The sequence below is a fragment of the Psittacula echo genome (assembly GCF_963264785.1).
Source record: "Psittacula echo genome assembly, chromosome: 6".
NCBI classification, from domain to species: Eukaryota; Metazoa; Chordata; class Aves; order Psittaciformes; family Psittacidae; genus Psittacula; species Psittacula echo.
In genome coordinates, this window is record NC_137743.1 from 8,530,873 (window position 1) to 8,552,200 (window position 21,328).

At 38.7% G+C, this 21,328-nt stretch overlaps 1 protein-coding gene across 1 annotated transcript in view; it reads right to left on the reverse strand.

The window, feature by feature from the left end:
* Positions 1-869: 869 nt before the first annotated feature.
* ATRNL1 (attractin like 1) overlaps positions 870-21,328 on the reverse strand; it is a gene marked incomplete at both ends in the record, with an annotated part of 528,973 nt that continues 508,514 nt past the window's right edge. Inside the window, one exon of the mRNA XM_080620626.1 lies at positions 870-994. Within this exon, the coding sequence (XP_080476752.1) occupies positions 870-994 (125 nt within the window). The remainder of the gene's footprint in view (positions 995-21,328) is intronic.

Consider the following 21,328-nt stretch of genomic DNA (forward strand, 5'->3'; position numbering starts at 1 on the left):
TAGCAGGTAGAATAACAGCAAGTTAACCTCTCATTAGATTTGCAATCTTGGAGACTTCCTTGAAAAATAAACTTTATTGCAGAAGAAGCTTTTCCATGCTAAATTAATTTTGCTAATCAGTTAACTGGGATGGAGGACCCACATGTGCTCTTTGTAAAACAGATTATTCAGAATAGACTGTTAGGTACATGAAATCCCGCCTATCACTCTACTGAAGCCCAGATTATGTTTCTGAGGCTTTTGCAAGGTAAAGAAAAATAATCATGAAATGCTCAAATCAAGTTTTTATTATGGAATTAACTTTCAAATATCACATGTGGTATTCTTGGGTTATACCTATGCTAAATTCGAAAGCTGCCAACCTATTTCAGGCAACAATAAAAGAATGTCTAAATCCAAATGATCCTCTTTAGTTCCTGCTTGCTGGAAAGAAATCTTAATGCTGATTACAAGGAAAGAAGTGTACAATTCTCATTGTTACATTAAGCTATACAAAAAAGTCCTATAGTTTCCCAGAATTTGCTTGATTTTCAATTATACAATTTCCTTCTACATTACAAAACAATGTACAGTTTTCCTAGTTCTGTTCAAGAATATTTCCCTGCTCTGATATGTTTAGGATTAAGAATGCTAAGTATTTTATTTCATACTTTGTTGATCCACTCTTTTTAATAAAGCTCATCAAATATACCTACCGTAAGTTTGTTCTGCTTTGGGGTATAGCAGGCTATGTGACTATAGCAGAGCACAGTACCTCATGTGTTCATTCATAGATTTGCCTCCATAAAAACTGAGGCTGTAGTATAGCTTTCAATGGAAGCCATTTAAAAAGAAAACATTACAGAATATACAAGTGTAGTTTTTGAATTTCAGACACAAGTTCCTTGACGTGTTGAAAGATGATGTTTTCGATTTCTGACTCCTGAGCTCTTATCTTTACAGTCCGCAGGCTTCTGTTGTGAAATGTCTATCAGTGCACTTGCGATTGCAAGACCTGTAAGATAAATAAAGCAAAACCAAAATTTAATGCCCAGCTTTCCTGAGAAGAGTTCCGCAGCAGTGTGATGGTTCCTTTCGTGCCAAATATTTTTTACTTTGGAGTTAGAGAACAAGTTTCTAAAATGCTACCTGGTAAAAGTGAAGAAACAGGGGAAGACAAAAAAAAAAAGTGCACTTAAGACACTATACTGGAAATCAGGAGAACTGCGTTCCGTTTAAGTCTCATTGATTTGTTGTGTGATCTTAGCATCACCTCTCTTTATCACCGTTTTCTTGGTTATGTGGACCAGCAGCAGCTCTTTGTATGGATTTTCTCTTATTAAATGTTTGTGCATTGCCTTTAGAAATGGCTGAAACTGTAAAATTGAACATAAAAGAGAAACAGAGACCACCATTAAGACAAAATTGTATCCTTGAATATTTCCTTTTGCAATGTATGTGCCTCCCTGATTCGTGAATAATCAGAAGTTTGTATTTACCATGAACAAAAAGATATGAAAATATTTGTCCAGAATGCATTTGGATTTGTAAACAGACAGTGAACCATTATGGTGTTGACCTCGATAAATTCTAAATGTCAACTCACTAAAACTCTTCTTTTTGAGATTCTGTTTAAGTTGTTGATATTTCAAGACCTTTTATAATCTTAACAGAATATTACAGAGGGCTTAGGAAATGAGTAGTTTAAGAATTTACTCTTCTCTTGTTACTGCATACTTGCTAGAAATTATTGGCTTCTGCTGAAATGCTGTGATTGACAACACACTTAATACATGGTAGATCTGAATTTCTAAATTCACACAGGTGATATCACAATGAAATAAATTAGGAGTATTTGCATCATTCATATTTTCTACTGCACCATGGTTGCAATAAAACTATGACACTTATGACTGAAAAATCACATCTATATAGACCTGTAATATAGGTAAAGATGGTGCTGGTTCTCCATTTTGTCCCATATGTCTCAATCTCAAACCAAAACCAGTACAAAAGGAAACTTTTGAAAACACTTTCTGCCACGATGAATAGAGAATCTCTATTTTTTTACCCCAGGCTAATATCAGACTCAGTTTATGTATTACAGAATCTCATATTGCAATGGTTTTCATGCATTCCCTCATTACAACACTTATCTACTAAGAAACTCTGTGAAGAACATTTTTCATTTAGAAGAGTTTCTACAGGGTTCTGAGTGTATGATATACTGTCAGATTCAGTTCCTGTTTCCAGTATCCTGACAAAAATCTATGCTATTGCACACTGTAACACTACCTTTCTTACTTCATGAAAATGTTACAAGAGGTAATTAATGTGATACAGCTTTTTGAAAAGGCACGGCACTATACCGTAAAATGCTAAGTACAATTATCATTGCTACATTGCAGGATGTGTAAGAGCCAAGATTAATTAAGTCATTCTTCTCACATACACATATATTTCCTGCCATAAGCTAGTGATGCCTTAAATTGGACTTTTAGAAATTGAATTTGTGAAATCTTTGATGCACCTTTAAAGTAGCAGCAGTATCTGGTATTAGCAAATTCAGGGATAAAAGCTAAATAACATCTTGATGGTTACTTACATGCGATACTGACTTTAACAGCTAGGCTTAGGGAGTGGGCTAAATGGAATGAATGTTATTAGCAAAACAGATTTTCTATTTTTTATGAGATCTTTAACATATACTTTGATGTATGATGCTAACCTCATTTCATGTAACTATTAACAAAACGGAAGAACGATTTCCCTCAAATCTAATGCTGCATCTGGGATATACCTGCATACCCTTGGAATTCCACTAAAATCAGGTCACTATAAAAGATCATTTTTCAAAATGTCACACGAATCATCTGATGAAATTAATTTATTATATTCTCTATGCCCAGCATAGTTCCTTGTTATCAAAGCAATACAATTAACCAGGGGAACAATTCATTATTTCAGACTGGCAGTCTAAAGGAATTTCATTTACCAAGTCAAGTTGATGCACAGACACTGCAAGCAAGCAGAATTTACATCAAAATACAACAGAAGATGTGATAAAAATGCTGTGGCTAAAGTATTCATTAAAAGAAAAAAACCCAAAACATTCCCTTTATTTTACAGGTTTCATATATAAACAACAAATGTGAATGCATTTATCGTTAATAAAGTTGAAACTATAAATCGCATAGTGCTCTATATCTGTTACCTCAGTTCATAAGTTACTGCATTTAACTGCCTTCCCCAAATTCTGCCATTTAAATATCCTATCTACCATCCAAACCGGTATTTTCCAAGCCAGTACAGGGTCTCTGATTTGCTTCTGAATCTTGCATAAAGTGGCAGAAAGGAACAGTGCAATCAGTAAGCATCCCACATGGAGATTCAATGAGTCACTTCTAATAGACTAATTTCTGGAAATTCAAGCCTAGTTGCAGACCCAGACCTATTTTTAAGTTTAGTTTGTTTTTCTACTGAATGTTATAGAAATAACCTGGCCTAGTTCTATGCACCTAAAACTGCATAGATTTTTTTAAGGATAGGTATGAGAAGGTTGTTAAGAAGTGAGCCCAGTCAAAAACATATGTGGAAAGTATATATTTGTGGAAGATAATTGCATCCACAATGAGAAAAATACCAGAGAAAGCAATATGAACTTGGTTATCTTTAGCAGAACTATTGTCTTTCCTAATGGAAGTTAAATGGCAACAGTTTATTCTCAGGAAGTAAGTGTCTAATCATAAAATTACTGATGTGTGAATTTTTTGTCCTTTTTTTTCTTTTTTTACAATAATGCAAAACAATTAATAAGGAGAGGAATAAAATACAGCACATCAAACAAGATTGCCTTGAAAAGCACATTCTCAATTTATATACAAACAGTGCTTTAATTCTGCATTCAAACAAAAGCATCTGAAAAAGTCATTCATTTTGAGATGCTCTCCTCCCAGTCTCTGTAAAAACAGGCAGTACTATATATTTTAATTTTGCAGCAAAACAGCTTCATTAGGCGTGAAAGGTTAATTGCAGGTTTAAGTGCAGTTCAGGGAACAGTGCACGGGTCTGTAGTGAATAGCACAGTCTGCTACAAGAAGGCTGAGTGCTATAAACTGTTTGCCCTGCTGAAATGTTTTACTACCTCATTTACTAACTGTCTTCTTTTACTGCTTGTATTTGTAGTTCTTCTAAACCTTTAATAGCTACAGTTTTATTTCACTGTAATCAGATTTAAATGGAAATACCCATGCTGGGATGTTTAAACATTTTTTTCTCTGATTGTATACAACTACATTTGAACTGATGTAAGGCTATGCTATCTCTCAGAGTAGAAAAAAACTTACATTGAGAAAGTTAGTCTTACATGCTGGCATGCATATTTAAAACCTTTTTTTCCTCCTCTATTGTTCATTTTAATGAGATTCTTACTATCCCCTTTGTTAAAAGCAAAGAAACAAAGAATGACCTCAGATTCATGGTTAGGCAGGTACCTGGAATTGTTTTGTTTTTTTTTTCTCAATTTAAATTTGTATTATTCGCAGATAACATTTGATAGATATCTTCACTTGATTAAATTCCACATGTTTTCATTGTTATGCAGAATCAGAACATTCAGAAAGCTGGAGATAATAAAATAACTACAACTCAGGTGGATCAATTAGATTTGTCTGACATTTTAACTAAAATTATAGACATTGCTTAAGATGACCTTAAGCAGCCAAAATAAAATGACAGCTGCCATGCCAAGAGACTTAAACAGAAAAGAATGGGTAAATACTATGCTATTAAAGTAATAGCTTCACCCTTCAGCACCCAGCAGTTTTTGTGTTACTTCCATTTGTGGATTCTTTAAAGATGTGTTACTGTACATGCTCGCCTAATAATGGACAAAGTCCTTTTATCATAAAGGGTCTGTTATTTGAAGTCTTTCCCTTGCAGAAGATGCAATGACCATGAAAATCTGCACAAGTGGATCTAAAGCAGTTTGAAGACATACAAAACAAGAGAATTAAAGACTCTAGTGCCTCGTGAAGATGAGCATAGCACACACCAAAGCCAGTGAAGACAATTTCATGCCCATCAATAAAACTGCCAGTTATTACACAGGAAATTTTAATGAGTTCTGACATTTATCATTATTTCAAGTCTATAAAGAATTGTTTTGTAAATACCAAATGCATATTATGTGCATATAAATGACATTTATATACAAACCCACCTTGTTAATAATGCAGTTTTGTATTATCTATTTCTTAATTTGATGAAGCAGATTACATTGACCATAACCTCTATGGATGCATACCAGGACTGCATACCAGGACTGCATACACTTACTTTTCATAGAAGATATATATGTCAGCTATAGCATCTATAATGGTGCAGGAACATAACTTTCAAGAAGGTTGTCAACAGGTAGGTGCTGATGAGATATTGTGCTAGGAATATTATTATTCAGTTTAGTTGTTTGGTAAAATTTTCAAGAGTCTGGTACTTCCTATATTTTTCCTGTTTTCTCAACAAAATTTTCTCCAAGTGGACTAACTCATGATTAGTTTCCATGACTGAAAAGAATGCTGTTTGTGTCTCGCGTGAATTCTGTAGATCTATGACTTGATATCCAAAAGACATAAAAATGGAACCAGACAAAATTTGGGATTCAAGAGCTTGATCCACAAAACCTTCTCCTATCCATGTACAAACCTGATACCCAAGTGCCTACTTTCCAGGAGAAAAGTTGAGTCATCTGAAGTTCAAGAGTGTACATGACTAGAGGAACCACTGCATCTCTTAACAGAGCTGAGTTCATTTCAAAGTCAGAAAATAGCAAATCCTTCACGTGTGTCTGAGGGTCCTGATCTGGCAGGTGTGCCTAGACAATATCCAGAGATCACAGGCTTAGTCGCAGAGAAAACCCATCATAAGGAACTGCCGAGAAGAATAAACATCTTCATAACCTGTCACATTGAATGCTTTTTTATGTGAATTAGATTTTTTTAAAAAGGACAAGGCTGACAGCACCTCAAAAGCACAAATTCTTTTTATGGGCTTCTCTTCCTGTTAGGTGCAGGAATGTGTATTTCAAGTGGACACCACTCTTGCTAGGCAAAAGATATATTAAAGAAGCTAAAGAAACTAGGAAATTACTTTGGGCAAGTAACTCCATCATTTTTTTTTTGGTGTTAATTTTTGCTAGATGGGAAGACAGCCAAGAGTCCAGGAGGTATGTTTTCCTTTTCTTATGCATATAACTTAATTAAATAAGTAAAATATGAGACAGAGCTTAAACCATAACAATAATGAACTAATGATAGTGTGGAATTAAATACCCACACACTAGTGGAGAGGAGATGTCATGCTCCTTTGTATTATACCCTTGGTATTTAGTAATAACAGCCATCTACAAGGGACTAAGAAACTCTTACTTCCAGAACAGACTTATAAATTACTTGCCGCCAGTTTGTGGGAAATGCAGACTATACAATAAAGGATCTTCTATGAAATGTTCAGCCTTTTCCAATTTTTCTCATTTTGAAAAGGACATGGCCCCACATATTTGTGTGAAAGACTTGTGCTTTCAGGGGCCAGTAGTGATTTTTTTGTATATGGTCAGGCAATTTCTCCTCTTTCAGTGTGAGACATCTGTAGTTTAGTCTGTAATCTAGCTCTGTACAACATCTGGTGCCTTTAAACTATCCAGCCTGCCAGTGGCTAAGAGGCAGCCTGAGGTGTTTGGTCTCTCTGGCTATGGACAGGCAGGGGTTGACTATGGACTTTGAGAATGCTCTTATCTGTTCCACAGGGCAAACACCGTACTGATGAAGGGGACCAACCGACGAGGTGTAAACACAATGGTAGTGGAATTGGTGCAATCTACTGTTGATTAACTGAAGCTTTTTTTCTCTCGCCCTGACCTCAAGCCCTTCTGGAAGACAAAAATCATAGACATGTTTAGGTTGGAAAAGGCCCTTAAGATCATCAAGTCCAACTGTTAACTGCCAAGTCCACCAATAAACCATGTCCCTATGCATCATATCTACATATCTTTTAAATACTTCCAGGGATGCAACTCCATTACTTCCCTGAGCAGCCTGTTCCAATGCTTGACAACCATCTGAGTGAAGACATTTTTCCTAGTATCCAGTCTAAACCTCCCCTGGCACAGCTTGAGGCTGTTTCCTCTTGTTCTAGCACTTGTTACTTGGGAGAAGAGACTGACCCCACCACACTACAATGCCCTTTCAAGCAGTTGTAGAGAGTGGTAAGAGCTCTCTCCTTTTCCCCAGGCTAAACCCCAGCTCCCTCAGCTGCTCCTTCGTTGATTAGTTGATTAGTTGATTCGTTGTTTAAAAGGAGCTAATATGAGATTATTGCATTTAGCTGGACTATATCATCAGGCCTGTGCACCAACCCAATCTGTGCATCTTGTCAAGGGAAGGCAGCACAGATGGAAGTAGAAATGCACTTACTTAACAAATGGGAGAGAAGACTGAGATAATGGCTGACCTAAACTGGGAGAGGCTGTTCAGCCTGGAGAAGAGAAAACTGCGTGGAGACCTCATAGCAGCCTTCCAGTATCTGAAGGGGGCCTATAAGGATCCTATGGAAGGACTCTTCATTAGGGACTGTAGTGATAGGACAAGGGGTAATGGGTTAAAACTTCAACAGGGGAAGTTTAGACTGGATAAGGACCCCTCATCTGAAACACTGTAAGAGATGACAGGCTGCAAATGGTAAATCATGGCAGGTCTTGAAGATGAATAATGACACTTGAGGCAATAGAAAAAGGGATTATGTGAAGGTACTAAAAAATTATTTCTGTGATAAAGAAAAAAATAGTCAAGAAAAAGATTTGAAATAAACATGGTTAAGATATTAATTGTTCACTATGTCAGTAATTGAGAAGTAAGCTGCAAAGATCCCGGGCAAGGGCTTTTGTTTCCCTATGCAGGTGTTTTGGAGAGGCTGTGCCAAAAGAATTCAGCAAGACTATGCTGAATGACTGAAGACTATGCTGAAGACTTTGCTGGTGGTAAGTGAAGAAATGATAGTCAAAGAATAGTTGGGCAAGAGCTAAGGGACATCAAGCACAAGCTTAAGGGAAAGCAGTGGAATCCAAACCAATTTGCGGAAATGGAAAAAGTTGTGGGAATGAAAAATGAACTACATAAAAAAGTTGTCTGTAATCTAACCTGTTGGTGAAAGGTAACCCAAATCCAGGTGTATGGAATATAGACTTCCATTAAGGTCAAATACATGCTTTCTCTACAAATAAAGGAAGAAATTGAACAACAGATACTCTCCTAAGATCTCTAACAGATTGCTTTGAAAAAGATCTTTAAATTTGAAGAGTAAAGCACACCTTAAGCTATGATAAATAACATTACTAGGTTTATTATCTGTTTCTTGGACTCTATTCCTCGGGGCTCCCTGGTAAAGCTTGTCATGGATTTATCCGGTGATGTTAAGAATATGACTTACTTCAAAGACTAAAAAAATAAATGAAAACAAAAAAAAAAAGAATTGTAGTTGACTTCTGAGTCTGAAGATAAAACTTTCTTCTCAAAACCTCTTACTGACTCACTTTAGATATTACAATAAGCTTGGGAAATCGTTACAGATGGACTAGTTTAGTAATAGCTCCTAAGGCTGCAATGCTTATCAGCACTAGATTTCAATTAATAAAACAGGCATCACATTTAGTCAGGAAATATACTCTTCTTACAGAATAGCAGAGCTAAGAGAATTAAAGCGTCTTGATATTTTTATCTAAGAGATTTTACCGTGGCAGTAGTTACATACAGCTGATCTAATGTTAGATCATTATTTTATTCCATTATTGTAAATTTTGGACCCTGAACCACAACTGGTATTTACAGAAAACTGAGAATGCCCCTAACTGTTCCATTATCCTGCTCAACATGGCTTGCTTTGTACAAAATGATGGCAGATTTTTGTGTGCAATTTTGCATTTATAGGATACATAACATTTTCAGAAAGCTATCAATTAATTACACGAATGGCAAGTCACCTGTTATTCACAAAATGCTATTTTAAGGTACTAGCAAAACAAGAGTTTTGGTTTAACTGATGGCCATTAAAAACACCTAAAAAGAAATACTATGAGACTAACTGAGCACTGGCACAGGTTGCCCAGAGAGGCTTGGAGTCTCATCCTTGAAGATATTCAAAAGCCACCACCAGACAGTCCTGTCCAGCTGGGTCTAAGTGGCTCTGCTTGAACAGGGGGTTGCACCAGATGACCTCCAGAGGTCCCTGCCAGTTTCAACCACTTTGAGTCTGTGAATAATCTTCTTAGAATATGCACTGACTTCACACAGATTAATTCCTTGGTGCTTTCCCACTGCATATTGCACATCATGTGCTAAAATGCAAGTAATTACACAGGTTTCCATAACGGACAGTAATATTTGAAACATTCGGATTACATTTTTAGTTTGATTACATCTCCTTTCCATTGATTCATTTATCCATATGTTATGAAAACCATCTCTATTCTTGTGATGTTGTGCAGCCGTTTAATTTGTTTTCAAGAAAATCACTATAAACTAATTTGCTACTCTGGAAGAATTTGGTGAGATGCATTAATCATGCCAGAATCTAATCTGGTCTTGTAAACCTATTTCTGTAGAAGAGAAAAAAATCTACTTGAGTACTGCAGATGTGCTATTTTCACTTACTTTTAGCAATACCTGGTTTGATACAAACAAAATTTTAATTGGTTTTGTTTATAAGTCAGTATCACAGTTGTGACCCAGTTGGAGTTAGTTTATGAACCTCTCGATAGTAATTAGACACATTTGGACTGCAAAAGCCTCCTCCAGACCAGTATGCTTGAGGTTACTTGCACAGTGTTATTTTGCTCTTTGTCTCTATCTGCAGCAATGCCCTTTTACTGGGATCATGCACGCCAGTCAGAGAAAAATGGAGATATGAAAACTGTGAAAAACATTCTTAAAGCTTTTTACTCAAATCTATTCACGCTGCTGGACTCCATCCACTGCGATGAAAGCTAAAGCCTTACTGAACACCATGAGTAGGAAGAACACCTATGAGAGAGATTTATCATTTGTATAAACAAAGTGTGATTGACCTTCCATTAATAGAGGGCTGAACTATCATTTCATGTAATTAAGCAATCAGGATATCTGCACGTGTTTGTGCATAGATGTGCATGAGTATATGGAAAACAAGGAGAAGGTTTGAACACAACTGAGCTATCAGAACAGTTAGAAGGAGAAAAGGCAGACGTATTCACTGGGGTTTGCTTCCCTTCAGAGGGACCTTACTTGCAGGGGATGATTTGAAACGGTTTTCTTTACCTCTGTAGAGCAAATAAGGGGTTAATCACCTCACCAGGTTAAATTAGCTTTTTATGAATATCTCCCTAGTGTTCCACCTGGGTGATAATGTATACTGTCAGATTTGAAGCTTTACTACTCTCCTCTTCAAGACAAAACACATCACTTTAAATACAATAGGCTTAAGGACCCCAGAGAGGCCAATTCTGCCCCCATGGGAGATAAAATAACACTACTTACATTATCATTTACTGTTAAGGAAGAAGATTAGAGCAATAATCCTCAAAAAATGCTGTTTCTCACTCTTGCACCAGTATTTTGCAGGTGCTGGGTTTTTTTCCACTGTCAAAAACCCTATTTAAACCAGAAAGTGATGAATATGTTCATACAAACAAATGTTTATAATTCACCAAAAATTCAATAGGATTGCAGCTTAATCAGAAGTAGGCATGATATCTGCAGTGCTTTCCCATAATCCATTCTCACTTACAAGGTTGATGAAGTACTGGACTTGTTTTCCATTTCCAACATACTGCTGCAATGTATCATCGCTCTAACCACTGTTTGGCTTGTAATTTGGTTCTGGCCAAACAATAATGCCAGTTTTTCAGTATTCTACTGATTTCCACAATTAGACATTCAGTACATCCTCAGTTACACAGCCAGCAGTCACCCTGACAAAACAAACGATCTTGGGAGTGTAACACAGAATTAAGTCAACAGGACAGAAACGTGCTCAGAATTTTGAACCATATTTTGAAATATTGCTGAAGTGACAACTTCATGGTCCTCAGGATCTCTAATACACGGGTATTTGTAGTTTCAGTACCTATTAATGCCTGAGAATAAGAAAAGACACAAATGCTCTGCTGTCAGTATTATGGTGGCTCCATTAGCAAAGCTAGCATCAGCTTATACAGAATATTGATTTTTATTATTTCTAGCAGAAAAGTTTGGTAAAAGGCTGAAAAGCTCAAGCCATAAAATACATTTAAAAACCCCCAAAGATTTATACAAATGACCCTACCAGAATCCTAGTCAGCACTGAAAGAGAATAATTCCGATCCAGTATATATAGGCAAGCTATACAGCTACTCATTTATTCTTTCCTGAATCATCTATATGTCACTGAAGCATTATATTATGACTTTAACAGGCAAAGCGACACACTTAGACCTGGTTAGTGTCAAAATATATGGAAATAGGGTTCCATTTTAAACACTGCATATTCATAATTGAGTATATACACTTGGTCCTGAACAGCCAATATTGATAAATATCAGTAAATTTATAATAACAGCACCATTTCTGTTTCTGTGACATATGCAGGTAGAGCAAATGCCTGTAAGAGTGAGATAGTAATATGACTGCATAGCACTGGAAATGTATTATATGCTCTAGACATGTTTCCTAGTTTGGAGAGTTAAAACTAGAAAACTGCCAATGGATAGTAACAGCTTGTTACCTAGCTCTGTGTACACTCACACTCCAACAAGTAGCTCTCATTGTCTCATTTATTAATCCAAATTTGAAAGAATCATTCTGGTACAAAGATTACCAAGCTATAACTTTTGCCATTTAAAACATGCCTCTAGATGCCCATTTGCATCCAGAGCATGTAACTGGGAAAACATGAGATCCTTCCGACACACCAAATTCAGGTTCCATGTTTCTCCTTTTAGGAACAATAACCACAAGAGATACAGGAGCTGTGAAATATCCGTCTCTTGGGATCAGATTTGGCATAAATCTCAGCCTGATGGGTACACAAACTTTTTATGCAGCAAAGAATGGGACTAATGCTACTAAATGGATGTGAAAAAAAAAGGTAGAAAACAAGTGAAAGATAACAGTCCAGAAGTTCTGATAAAGTCCTTTTCCCAGCAATGTCAGTCCCAGAAGAGGCACTCAGTGAAAATAAACCTTCAGATACTGAAGAGCTACTACAGAAACCCTTCCTCATCTCAAGTCATGGCATTAAGAAATGGCAGAAATGAAAGCAGGCAGAAGATGTGGCAAGAGATACATGCTGCTTGGAGTTTTCCAACGTCAGGATGATTCTTCGAGATAACAGGCAGAATTCAGAGCAACTCTGTGCCCTGTTCTTCACAAAGCTTTCATTACAAACTGACGTGCTGTATAAAGCGCCATGCTGGCTTTGAATTTCCAGGATGTGATTAGAAGATAGTTTTCATTTACGTATTTTCAAAAAGCTTTTACTGTGTGATGGAGAAATAAACCTTTAGCAGGACATTAGAATTCCCTCACTGCAATTCTGCTAAATCTCCCATCTGTTTTCTAAAAGCAGAAATTATGTTGAGTCTTCTATTTTCTGTTTAACTGCTGACCTTTTTCCCCTCTATTTTTTCCCATATGCTTTTGGATCACATGTGAAAAACTTAGCTTTAGTTCTCTCATTTCCTGATTTTCTATATTTCAATTATATTTTAATGGCTATACATACAGTGATGATGATACAAGACTGCGTTACGAATGAAACCTGTTTTGTACTATCCCAGCTTCTGAGAACTGCTACAATTTGAGTTGCTTTCTTCCTTAGCCTCTGAAGTGCCTTCTGTAACACAGTAATATAATAAACCCTGAATCTGCTCTTCCCTTTGCAATGCAATCCAGCATTCTGTTTCCCATAATGCTGCTACATTATGATTTGCCATGATAAATAATTATCCTAAGTTATAAAGATAAAATATAAAACTTTAAAGCAATACCATTAGACATCATACAATTGAGAGTCTGGAGCAGCCATAAGCAAACATTGATTTTCATAAAGAATATAAAAGAAGATGATAATGAAAAGCATGGTTCCTGCTTAGGAATAGTTCATCAAAAGCATTCTGCAAGCTTGGGTGCAAAGAATGGAAATAGTGGGTAATCAGTGGCAAACTAATTTGCACCTTGTTTCTACCAATATTTGCACCTTGTTTCTAACAGGTGGGAGGTGAGTTCTAACCATATTTTCTGGCCTCTATCTTTTAAGGTGAAGGTTAAAAAAAAACCCAAACAGAGTTGTGAGAATGCGATTTGACAATATGTGAGGTTCAGAAATGGAAGATATTATCTGCTAACAGGAGAAGCATCAGAGACAAGAGGGACTTCACTAAACCTCCGTAAGGCCTGTGCCCATATATGTGATGTTGTGAGTTGAATTTTATTTGTTCTGTCTCGTCTGGACAAGAATTTAAAATAACAACACTGGAATATACAGGATTCCTAGCTTTTTATACACTATTTTTCATTGCTTTCCTTCTAAACGGCCCTCAGTTTTCCATTCTTATTTTTGCTTCTTCATGTTCTATTGAGCTTAAGTCACCACACTATTAAGCTGCCTTTAAAAAGTAATTTTTCTCTATGTGGATTTCCAGAAATCAGGAATTCTCCTTGTGGATCTGATGTTAGTCACTAAGACTACTCTAATTCCCTTCCACATTCTTTCATCTCTTTGGATTGTACTAGTGTGAAGAGGTGCTGGCATGGCAGGTTTTAAAAGCAGCATACATCTTAATAAGCAGTTACATTATTTGTCCTTCTGACTTCTCATTGTAGTGGGCAATTCTTTTCCAAGAAAAATACATACATCCACCATTTACAATGAGAGATAAAAATAACTGGTCACATTTGAACTATGATCTAATTATTTCTTTCAGAGCGATGAAGTAGATGGTGAATAATCTGAATACAGCCAGCCTTATTTCATTATTTGAGCCCCACATGTGCTTAAGAACAATATTTACATTCAGGATTTTAAAAGCCATGTGCTAACTAGTGCATATTTTCTTATGCAACTTTTCATCTTTGATGTGTTTAACTGTACTTTCATTGCTCATGCTGTGAAAGGGATGGAAATGTGTTTTTCCCATTGGGATGTCCTCAAGGATCCTTTGTATCCTCAAGGATACAGCTATCCTTTGTGCCAGTGTGAGATGTCCATGAAGCTTCTGAAGGTCCACAGAGACTGAGACAGTGTGGTTAAAGTGCTCTCCACATCCACTGAGATGGATTTCAAGGGGAGGGAAGTAGGGCCAGAAGGAACAACCAACCTTGAAGGGGAGGTACATCATTGCTGTGCTCTGCTGAACCTGCTCAGTGACTGGGTACTTCATCTGGGATGAAGTCATGATGCAGTGTTTACATTTCCCTCTGGCTTCCTACTCTTTGCCTTTTTATTTACTCAGGTAAAATCAACCTATTGCTATGAAATGTGCCTCTTCTGATCCATACAAGCAGTTGTATTAGGTCCAGAAAATGATAAAATTTTTAGTGAAACAAATGCTTAACCGTATATGAGCCTGTAAAGAGACCTAAAGCTTGGTAGGAGAACCCTGGCACCCAAAATGGAAGGAAGGCCTGACATAAACAAGCTGAATTTTCACACTTTTTTTCCCTTTGAAACACTAGCTCTTTCAAGTCATATGTTAGAGCTTTCATTTATAAAATCAGTGTGTACTAACCTTTGCATAGTGGTTTAAATATGAAGACAAGGGATGTGTCCAAGGAGGAAAAATGGCATTAAATGACTGACTAATGCATGCTAATATATTAACTAGTTTGCCCAGGTTTAGTGCAATGACTATGTTTTCTAATGTCATCATCCAGTGAGAGATGGTTTGGTATCACACCAAAGCCAGGACAGCTCTTAAAACATAATATGCTTAACATTTTGTATTCCCCACTGAAAATAATGTAAGTCTATTTAGAGTACTGAGATTATTTGCAAAAGACAACTACTTTTGGTGAAACATTTTGAAATCAAGATGTGCTCTGAGTTACTGAAAGGTTACAATGCTACGCAAATAACCATAACAGATTGCTGTTGGCTAGTTGGATGAGGATGGAGCTACAGGAATCTCACCTGGGATGACTATTGTGCTGTGCATAAATTTCATAGGCGTTGAGGCCTCACAGCATCTTCTCAAAAGGAAACAGCAAAGAAAGTATCTAGAGGATAGTGCTGTCCCCTCCATAGGGCTGTCCATCCAAAGGGTTGTCCTTTTTATCCTCCTTTGGGGAATAAAGTAACAGACCAAACACACTTTCCCTGAGGGCTTCCCAGGGAGCCACACTCAATGGACAGTTCATGGCACATACAGCTCCAGTGTTCGCAAGCTGTATTATGCACGTTTGTACACCTGTTTGTGTAATGAGGTCTCAAGCCACAGTGAGGCCTCTGAGAGCATTGAAAATGAAAATAATAATAACAAAAATTATTAATAATCAGAAATGAAACTGGTAGCATTACAGGTTTTCATGGAGCTTTGGAACAGCCACAAGAAAGCTGGCCTGATATAACAGGTACGACATATACTGAAGTAGCTTGGAAAAAGGAATCTGGAGAAAAACCCAAATCAAGTACAATGAACGAGACTTTATTCCACTTATGAACGTGTTTCTGGTACTGACAAAAGAAGGTACAATATTTATCATTCTAGGATCGCAGGGGACAAAACAACAATATTAAACCATGAAAGGTTTTATTTGTGAAGAGGCATTGTTTTCTTCCCCTTGTGTTACCAGAATGATAAATGCTTTCCTTTGTTTAGGAAAGAAAAGGTTTGAATACTGGCTGTGCATTCTATATGTTCATGCTAATATTTTTTGAGAGGTTTCATTAAATGTTCAAAAATAACAGTGTTTACATCAAGGAGTTAATAAGCATTTTGGGGTGGTTGGTTGTTTTTTCCCTCCTTCTCAGTTCTATTTGACAGTCTCCTTCATGATACCTTGTTTTCTAGGACAGGTGAAAAAAAGATTCAGTTGTCAGAGTTCTTAGGAAAACTGGTGGGAATATTGCAAAAGCACCATGTGATAAAGAGGATGGAAAAGCAATCCCCAAATGACTAAGGGCAAAACTGCACCAGTCCCAGAATTACAGAAAAAGCTGATGTCTATGAGACATATTCATAGAATCATAGAATAGTTAGGGTTGGAAAGGACCTTAAGATCATCTAGTTCCAAACCCCCTGCCATGGGCAGGGACACCCCACACTAAACCATGTCACCCAAGGCCTCATCCAACCTGGCCTTGAACACCGTCAAGGATGGAGCATTCACAACCTCCCTGGGCAACCCATTCCAGTGCCTCACCACCCTCACAGTAAAGAATTTCTTCCTTATATCCAATCTAAACTTCCCCTGTTGAAGTTTGAACCCGTTACCCCTTCTCCTGTCACTACAGTCCCTGATGAATAGTCCCTCCCCAGCATCCTTGTAGGCCCCTTCAGATACTGGAAGGCTGCTATGAGGTCTCCACGCAGCCTTCTCTTCTCCAGGCTAAACAGCCCCAACTTTCTCAGCCTGTCTCCATACGGGAGGTGCTCCAGTCCCCTGATCATCCTCGTGGCCTCCTCTGGACTTGTTCCAACAGTTCCATGTCCTTTTTATGTTGAGGACACCAGAACTGCACACAATACTCCAAGTGAGGTCTCACGAGAGCAGAGTAGAGGGGCAGGATCACCTCCTTCGACCTGCTGGTCACGCTCCTTTTGATGCAGCCCAGGATACGGTTGCTTTCTGGGCTGCAAGCGCACACTGCAGCCGGCTCATGTTCATTTTCTCTTCGACCAGCACCCCCAAGTCCTTCTCTGCAGGGCTGCTCTGAATCTCTTCTCTGCCCAACCTGTAGCCGTGCTTGGGATTGCTCTGACCCAGGTGGAGGACCTTGCACTTGGCATGGTTAAACTTCATCAGGTTGGCATCAGCCCACCTCACAAGCATGTCGAGGTCCCTCTGGATGGCATCCCTTCCCTCCAGCGTATCAACCGAACCACATAGCTTGGTGTCATCGGCAAACTTGCTGAGGGCACACTCAATCCCACTGTCCATGTCACCGACAAAGATGTTGAACAAGACCAGTCCCAACACCGATCCCTGAGGGACACCACTTGTTACCGGTCTCCAGCCGGACATCGAGCCATTGACCACAACTCTTCACATGCAGCCATCCAGCCAGTTCTTTATCCACCGAGTGGTCCACCCATCAAATTGATGTCTCTCCAATTTAGAGACAAGGATGTCGTGTGGGACAGTGTCGAACGCTTTGCACAAGTCCAGGTAGATGACGTCAACTGCTCTGCCCCTGTCCATCAGTTTCGTAGCCCCATCATAGAAGGCCACCAAATTGGTCAGGCAGGATTTCCCCTTAGTGAAGCCATGCTGGCTGTCACCAAGCACCTCCTTGTTTTCCATGTGCCTTAGCATGCCTTCCAGGAGAATCTGCTCCAAGAGTTTGCCAGGCACAGAGGTGAGACTGACTGGTCTGTAATTCCCCGGGTCATCCATTTTCCCCTTCTTGAAAATGGGGGTTATATTTCCCTTTTTCCAGTCGTTGGGAACTTCACCTGACTGCCATGATTTTTCAAATATGATGGCCAGTAGCTTAGCAACTTCATTTGCCAGCTCCTTCAGGACCCGTGGATGGATTTCATCAACCCCATGCACTTCTGTATGTTTAGGTTTTTAAGATGGTTTCTAACCAGATCCTCTCCTACAGTGGGCCTAGGGTCATCATACTCACAGTCCCTGTGTTCGCCTTCCAAGACTTGGGTGGTGCGGTCAGAGACTTTGCCAGTGAAGACTGACACAAAGAAGTCATTAAGAACCTCAGCCTTCTCCAAATCCTGGGTAGCCAGTTCTCCTGATAGCTTCCAGAGGGGCCTATGTTGTCCCTAGTCTGTCTTTTACTCGCTATGTACCTATAGAATCCCTTCCTATTATCCTTAACATCCCTAGCCAAGTTCAATTCTAACTGGGCCTTAGCCTTCCTCACCTGGTCCCTAGCTTCCCGGACAGCATCCCTGTATTCTTCCTGGGCCACCTGTCCCTGCTTCCACCTTCTATAAGCCTCTTTTTTCCTTTGAATTTTCCTGAGCAGCTCCTTATCCATCCAAGGAGGTCTCCTGGCCCTCCTGCTGCACTTCCTTCTAGTTGGGATGCAACACTCCTGAGCTTGGAGCGGGTGATCCTTGAATAACAACCAAGAGTCTTGGGCCCCCCTGCCCGCTAGGGCTGTATCCCATGGAACCTTACTAAGCACGTTTCTGAAGAGGCCAAAGTCTGCTCTCTTGAAGTCCAGGGCAGTGAGCTTGCTGCACGCTCTTCTCACTGTCCTGAGGATCTCAAATTCGACCATCTTGTGGTCACTGCAACCAAGGCTGCTCTGGAGCATCACATTTCCAACCAGCCCTTCCCTATTGGTGAGCACGAGGTCAAGCATGGCACCTCTCCTTGTCGGCTCCTCTATTACTTGCAGAAGGAAGTTGTCTTCCACACAATCGCAGAACCTCCTGGATTGCTTGTGCCGAGCCGTACCTGCACTCCAACAGATGTCAGGGTGGTTGAAGTCCCCCGTGAGAACAAGGGCCTGTGAGCGTGAGGCTGTTCCTATCTGCCTATAGAGCACTTCATCCACAGATTCCTCTTGATCAGGCGGTCTGTAACAGATCCCCACAGTAATGTCCCCCATCGCTGCTCTCCCTTTAACCTTGACTCACAAACTCTCTGTCGACTGCTCACCCACCCCAGACAGAGTTCCATACTCTCCAGCCTATCCCTAACATAAATAGCAACTCCCCCTCCTTGCCTGCCAGGCCTGTCTTTTCTAAAGAGCCTGTGACCTTCCATTCCAACACTCCAGTCGTAGGAGCCATCCCACCATGTTTCTGTGATGCCTATTATACCATACCCCCATAGATGTGCACACATCTCTAATTCCTCTTGTTCGTTTCCCATGCTACGGGCGTTTGTATAGAGGCATCTGAGCCGAGCTCCAAATGAAGCCGGCTCATTGGCTGGAGCGGCTGGAATATCTCTGCATCGCTCCGAGCATTTATTGTAGGTGCTGGCAACTGACTGGGTGTGTTGGGATGAAACGATGCCCCCCTCCCCCAACACATCTATTAAACACTTGATTTGAATTTTTAATATAAAAAATAAATGTGACAGCATTTTCATGAAGAATCTATTTGTCTTGAATGCAGTTTATCTGCTACTCCTTGCTATGGATCATACCTTTTACGTTTTATCCATCCTTAACTCCTGCTCAACACTCCAGCAGTTGCAACGTCTAATAGGAGGTTATGGGTCTTTTAATATTTTTCCTACATTTTATGTTTTCAGAAGCTAGCAAAGAGCAGTGCAGTGATCACATGAGAGTTAATATACTTGGCTGCATTTTCAAATGCAGGCAGTATCTTCTGGTTCGCACAATTCAGGATGAATATAGTGCATCACTGTGCCATCTAACGTGACTCAGCTTTGAGAGCTTTAGGGCTTGGCTTCTTCTTCGATGCCCTAAGTACACATGGCTGAATTTTTTCAGACAGTAAACACTGCACATGTAAATAATATATAACTAGTAATCTGATTTCCACAGATATATAAGCATGACCCCAAGAAAGGATTATTTTATAATTATATATAATTCTGTGCATGCCCTGAATGCCGGTGAAAAATTCCTATAACACAGCCAATTTTATCACACAGGTTTCAATTGCTAGCTGATGCACTTAATATTTAAAATTACACACAACTGTAGTGCATGTATGTTATATATTACAGAATGCATGGATAGAATGGCTCCTCAAAACAGTGTGATGGGTTTTCATTTTCCTTTTCAGTGCAACTGATATTACTGCTACTTAGACATCCCCCTGTAACCTCTGTCAGCCCAAGTCAGGAATACAGCTCCTACTGTTTTCGGTGTAATATGTGAGCACGGCACCAAACAGTTTACAATCTAAACAATTTTCCACTGTGCTTAGGTTTTCATGTTAAAAGGAAACATACTCACAGACCTTCTTCACCCACAGACTTTTACAGTCAGGCCAAACATGAAAATTTAGCTAGACTTTTATACAATAACCTACTAAGCAATAAAATTAATAGAAATTGCTATCAGCTCTCAGTTACACTGTGTAGTTCAGAGGCTTCAAGTCATATTTCTAACATCGTGCTACACAATTGCTACTGAGTAGACCATTGTAAATAGGTACATTAAAATATTTACATCTAATACATTAGATGTACAAGAAAGAACAAAATCTACCTCACTCCTACATTGGCTTGCAGTTGTAACATGCGTGAAAAAAACCCCACTATTTTACATTAAATACTGTCAATACAAATGCTGCACAGATCTATAGAGTAATAAGACTATATTAATCAACTTCTTCCAGAGAACCAGACTAAATTATTGTGAAAACTAATAAATTAATAAGCTGCAAAATTCAATGACTTGTGTAGTTAATTTTAATACCTGAGTGAGTTTTAGTTAAATATAGTTAATGCTTGGAGTTAAGCATAGAAAATGTAGATAAAAAAAGAGATTTGTAGTTTTGAGCAGACCCTAAGATCAGCACAAGATCTCTGGGAAACTTTCAGGAGCTGTGCAAACAAAGTTTTTGAAAATCACATGCACAGAAGTTACAATGAGAAGTCAGGAAGTTTCCACATTTTGATAGATTTCAGGCTGGATGTGTCAAAAATCAGCCCTGACACTGGCAGGCAGTTTCCCTTGAAAATTTAGATTCAATAGACAGAGATCTTCATGTAAACCAATTTCTACTTTCACCTCTGCCTCCAAAAGTTGGTCTTGGAGGACTTCATTTCAGCCAAGACCTGTCAAAAGCCCCAAATGTTTTTCATTACTGAATTCCTTCTGTATGTTCTCTGTCAGCTGTGTTAAAATAACAAATTCACAAGCGATTGATTTTTGAAAAGGGAGAGAACCATTTGAACTTTTCTCCTAATTTTGTTATTTCAACATGTAAAATTAGGGGCATATTTCAAATTGTTGTTTGGTCTTTCTATCCTATGCCCTTTATGGGGTCTAAAGTAGCAACAGGTTCAGGAGAAGTGATAATAAAAATCATTCTCAGTAGGACGACTATGAGACATTAGGGGCGTGCTCCAGCCAGTGCATATCCTTTCAAATCATAATGGTGATGCACTCGCAAACATCCAGCACAGAGAGGTGCCCTGGTGTTCTTAATTGGTGTTATGAAATAATAACA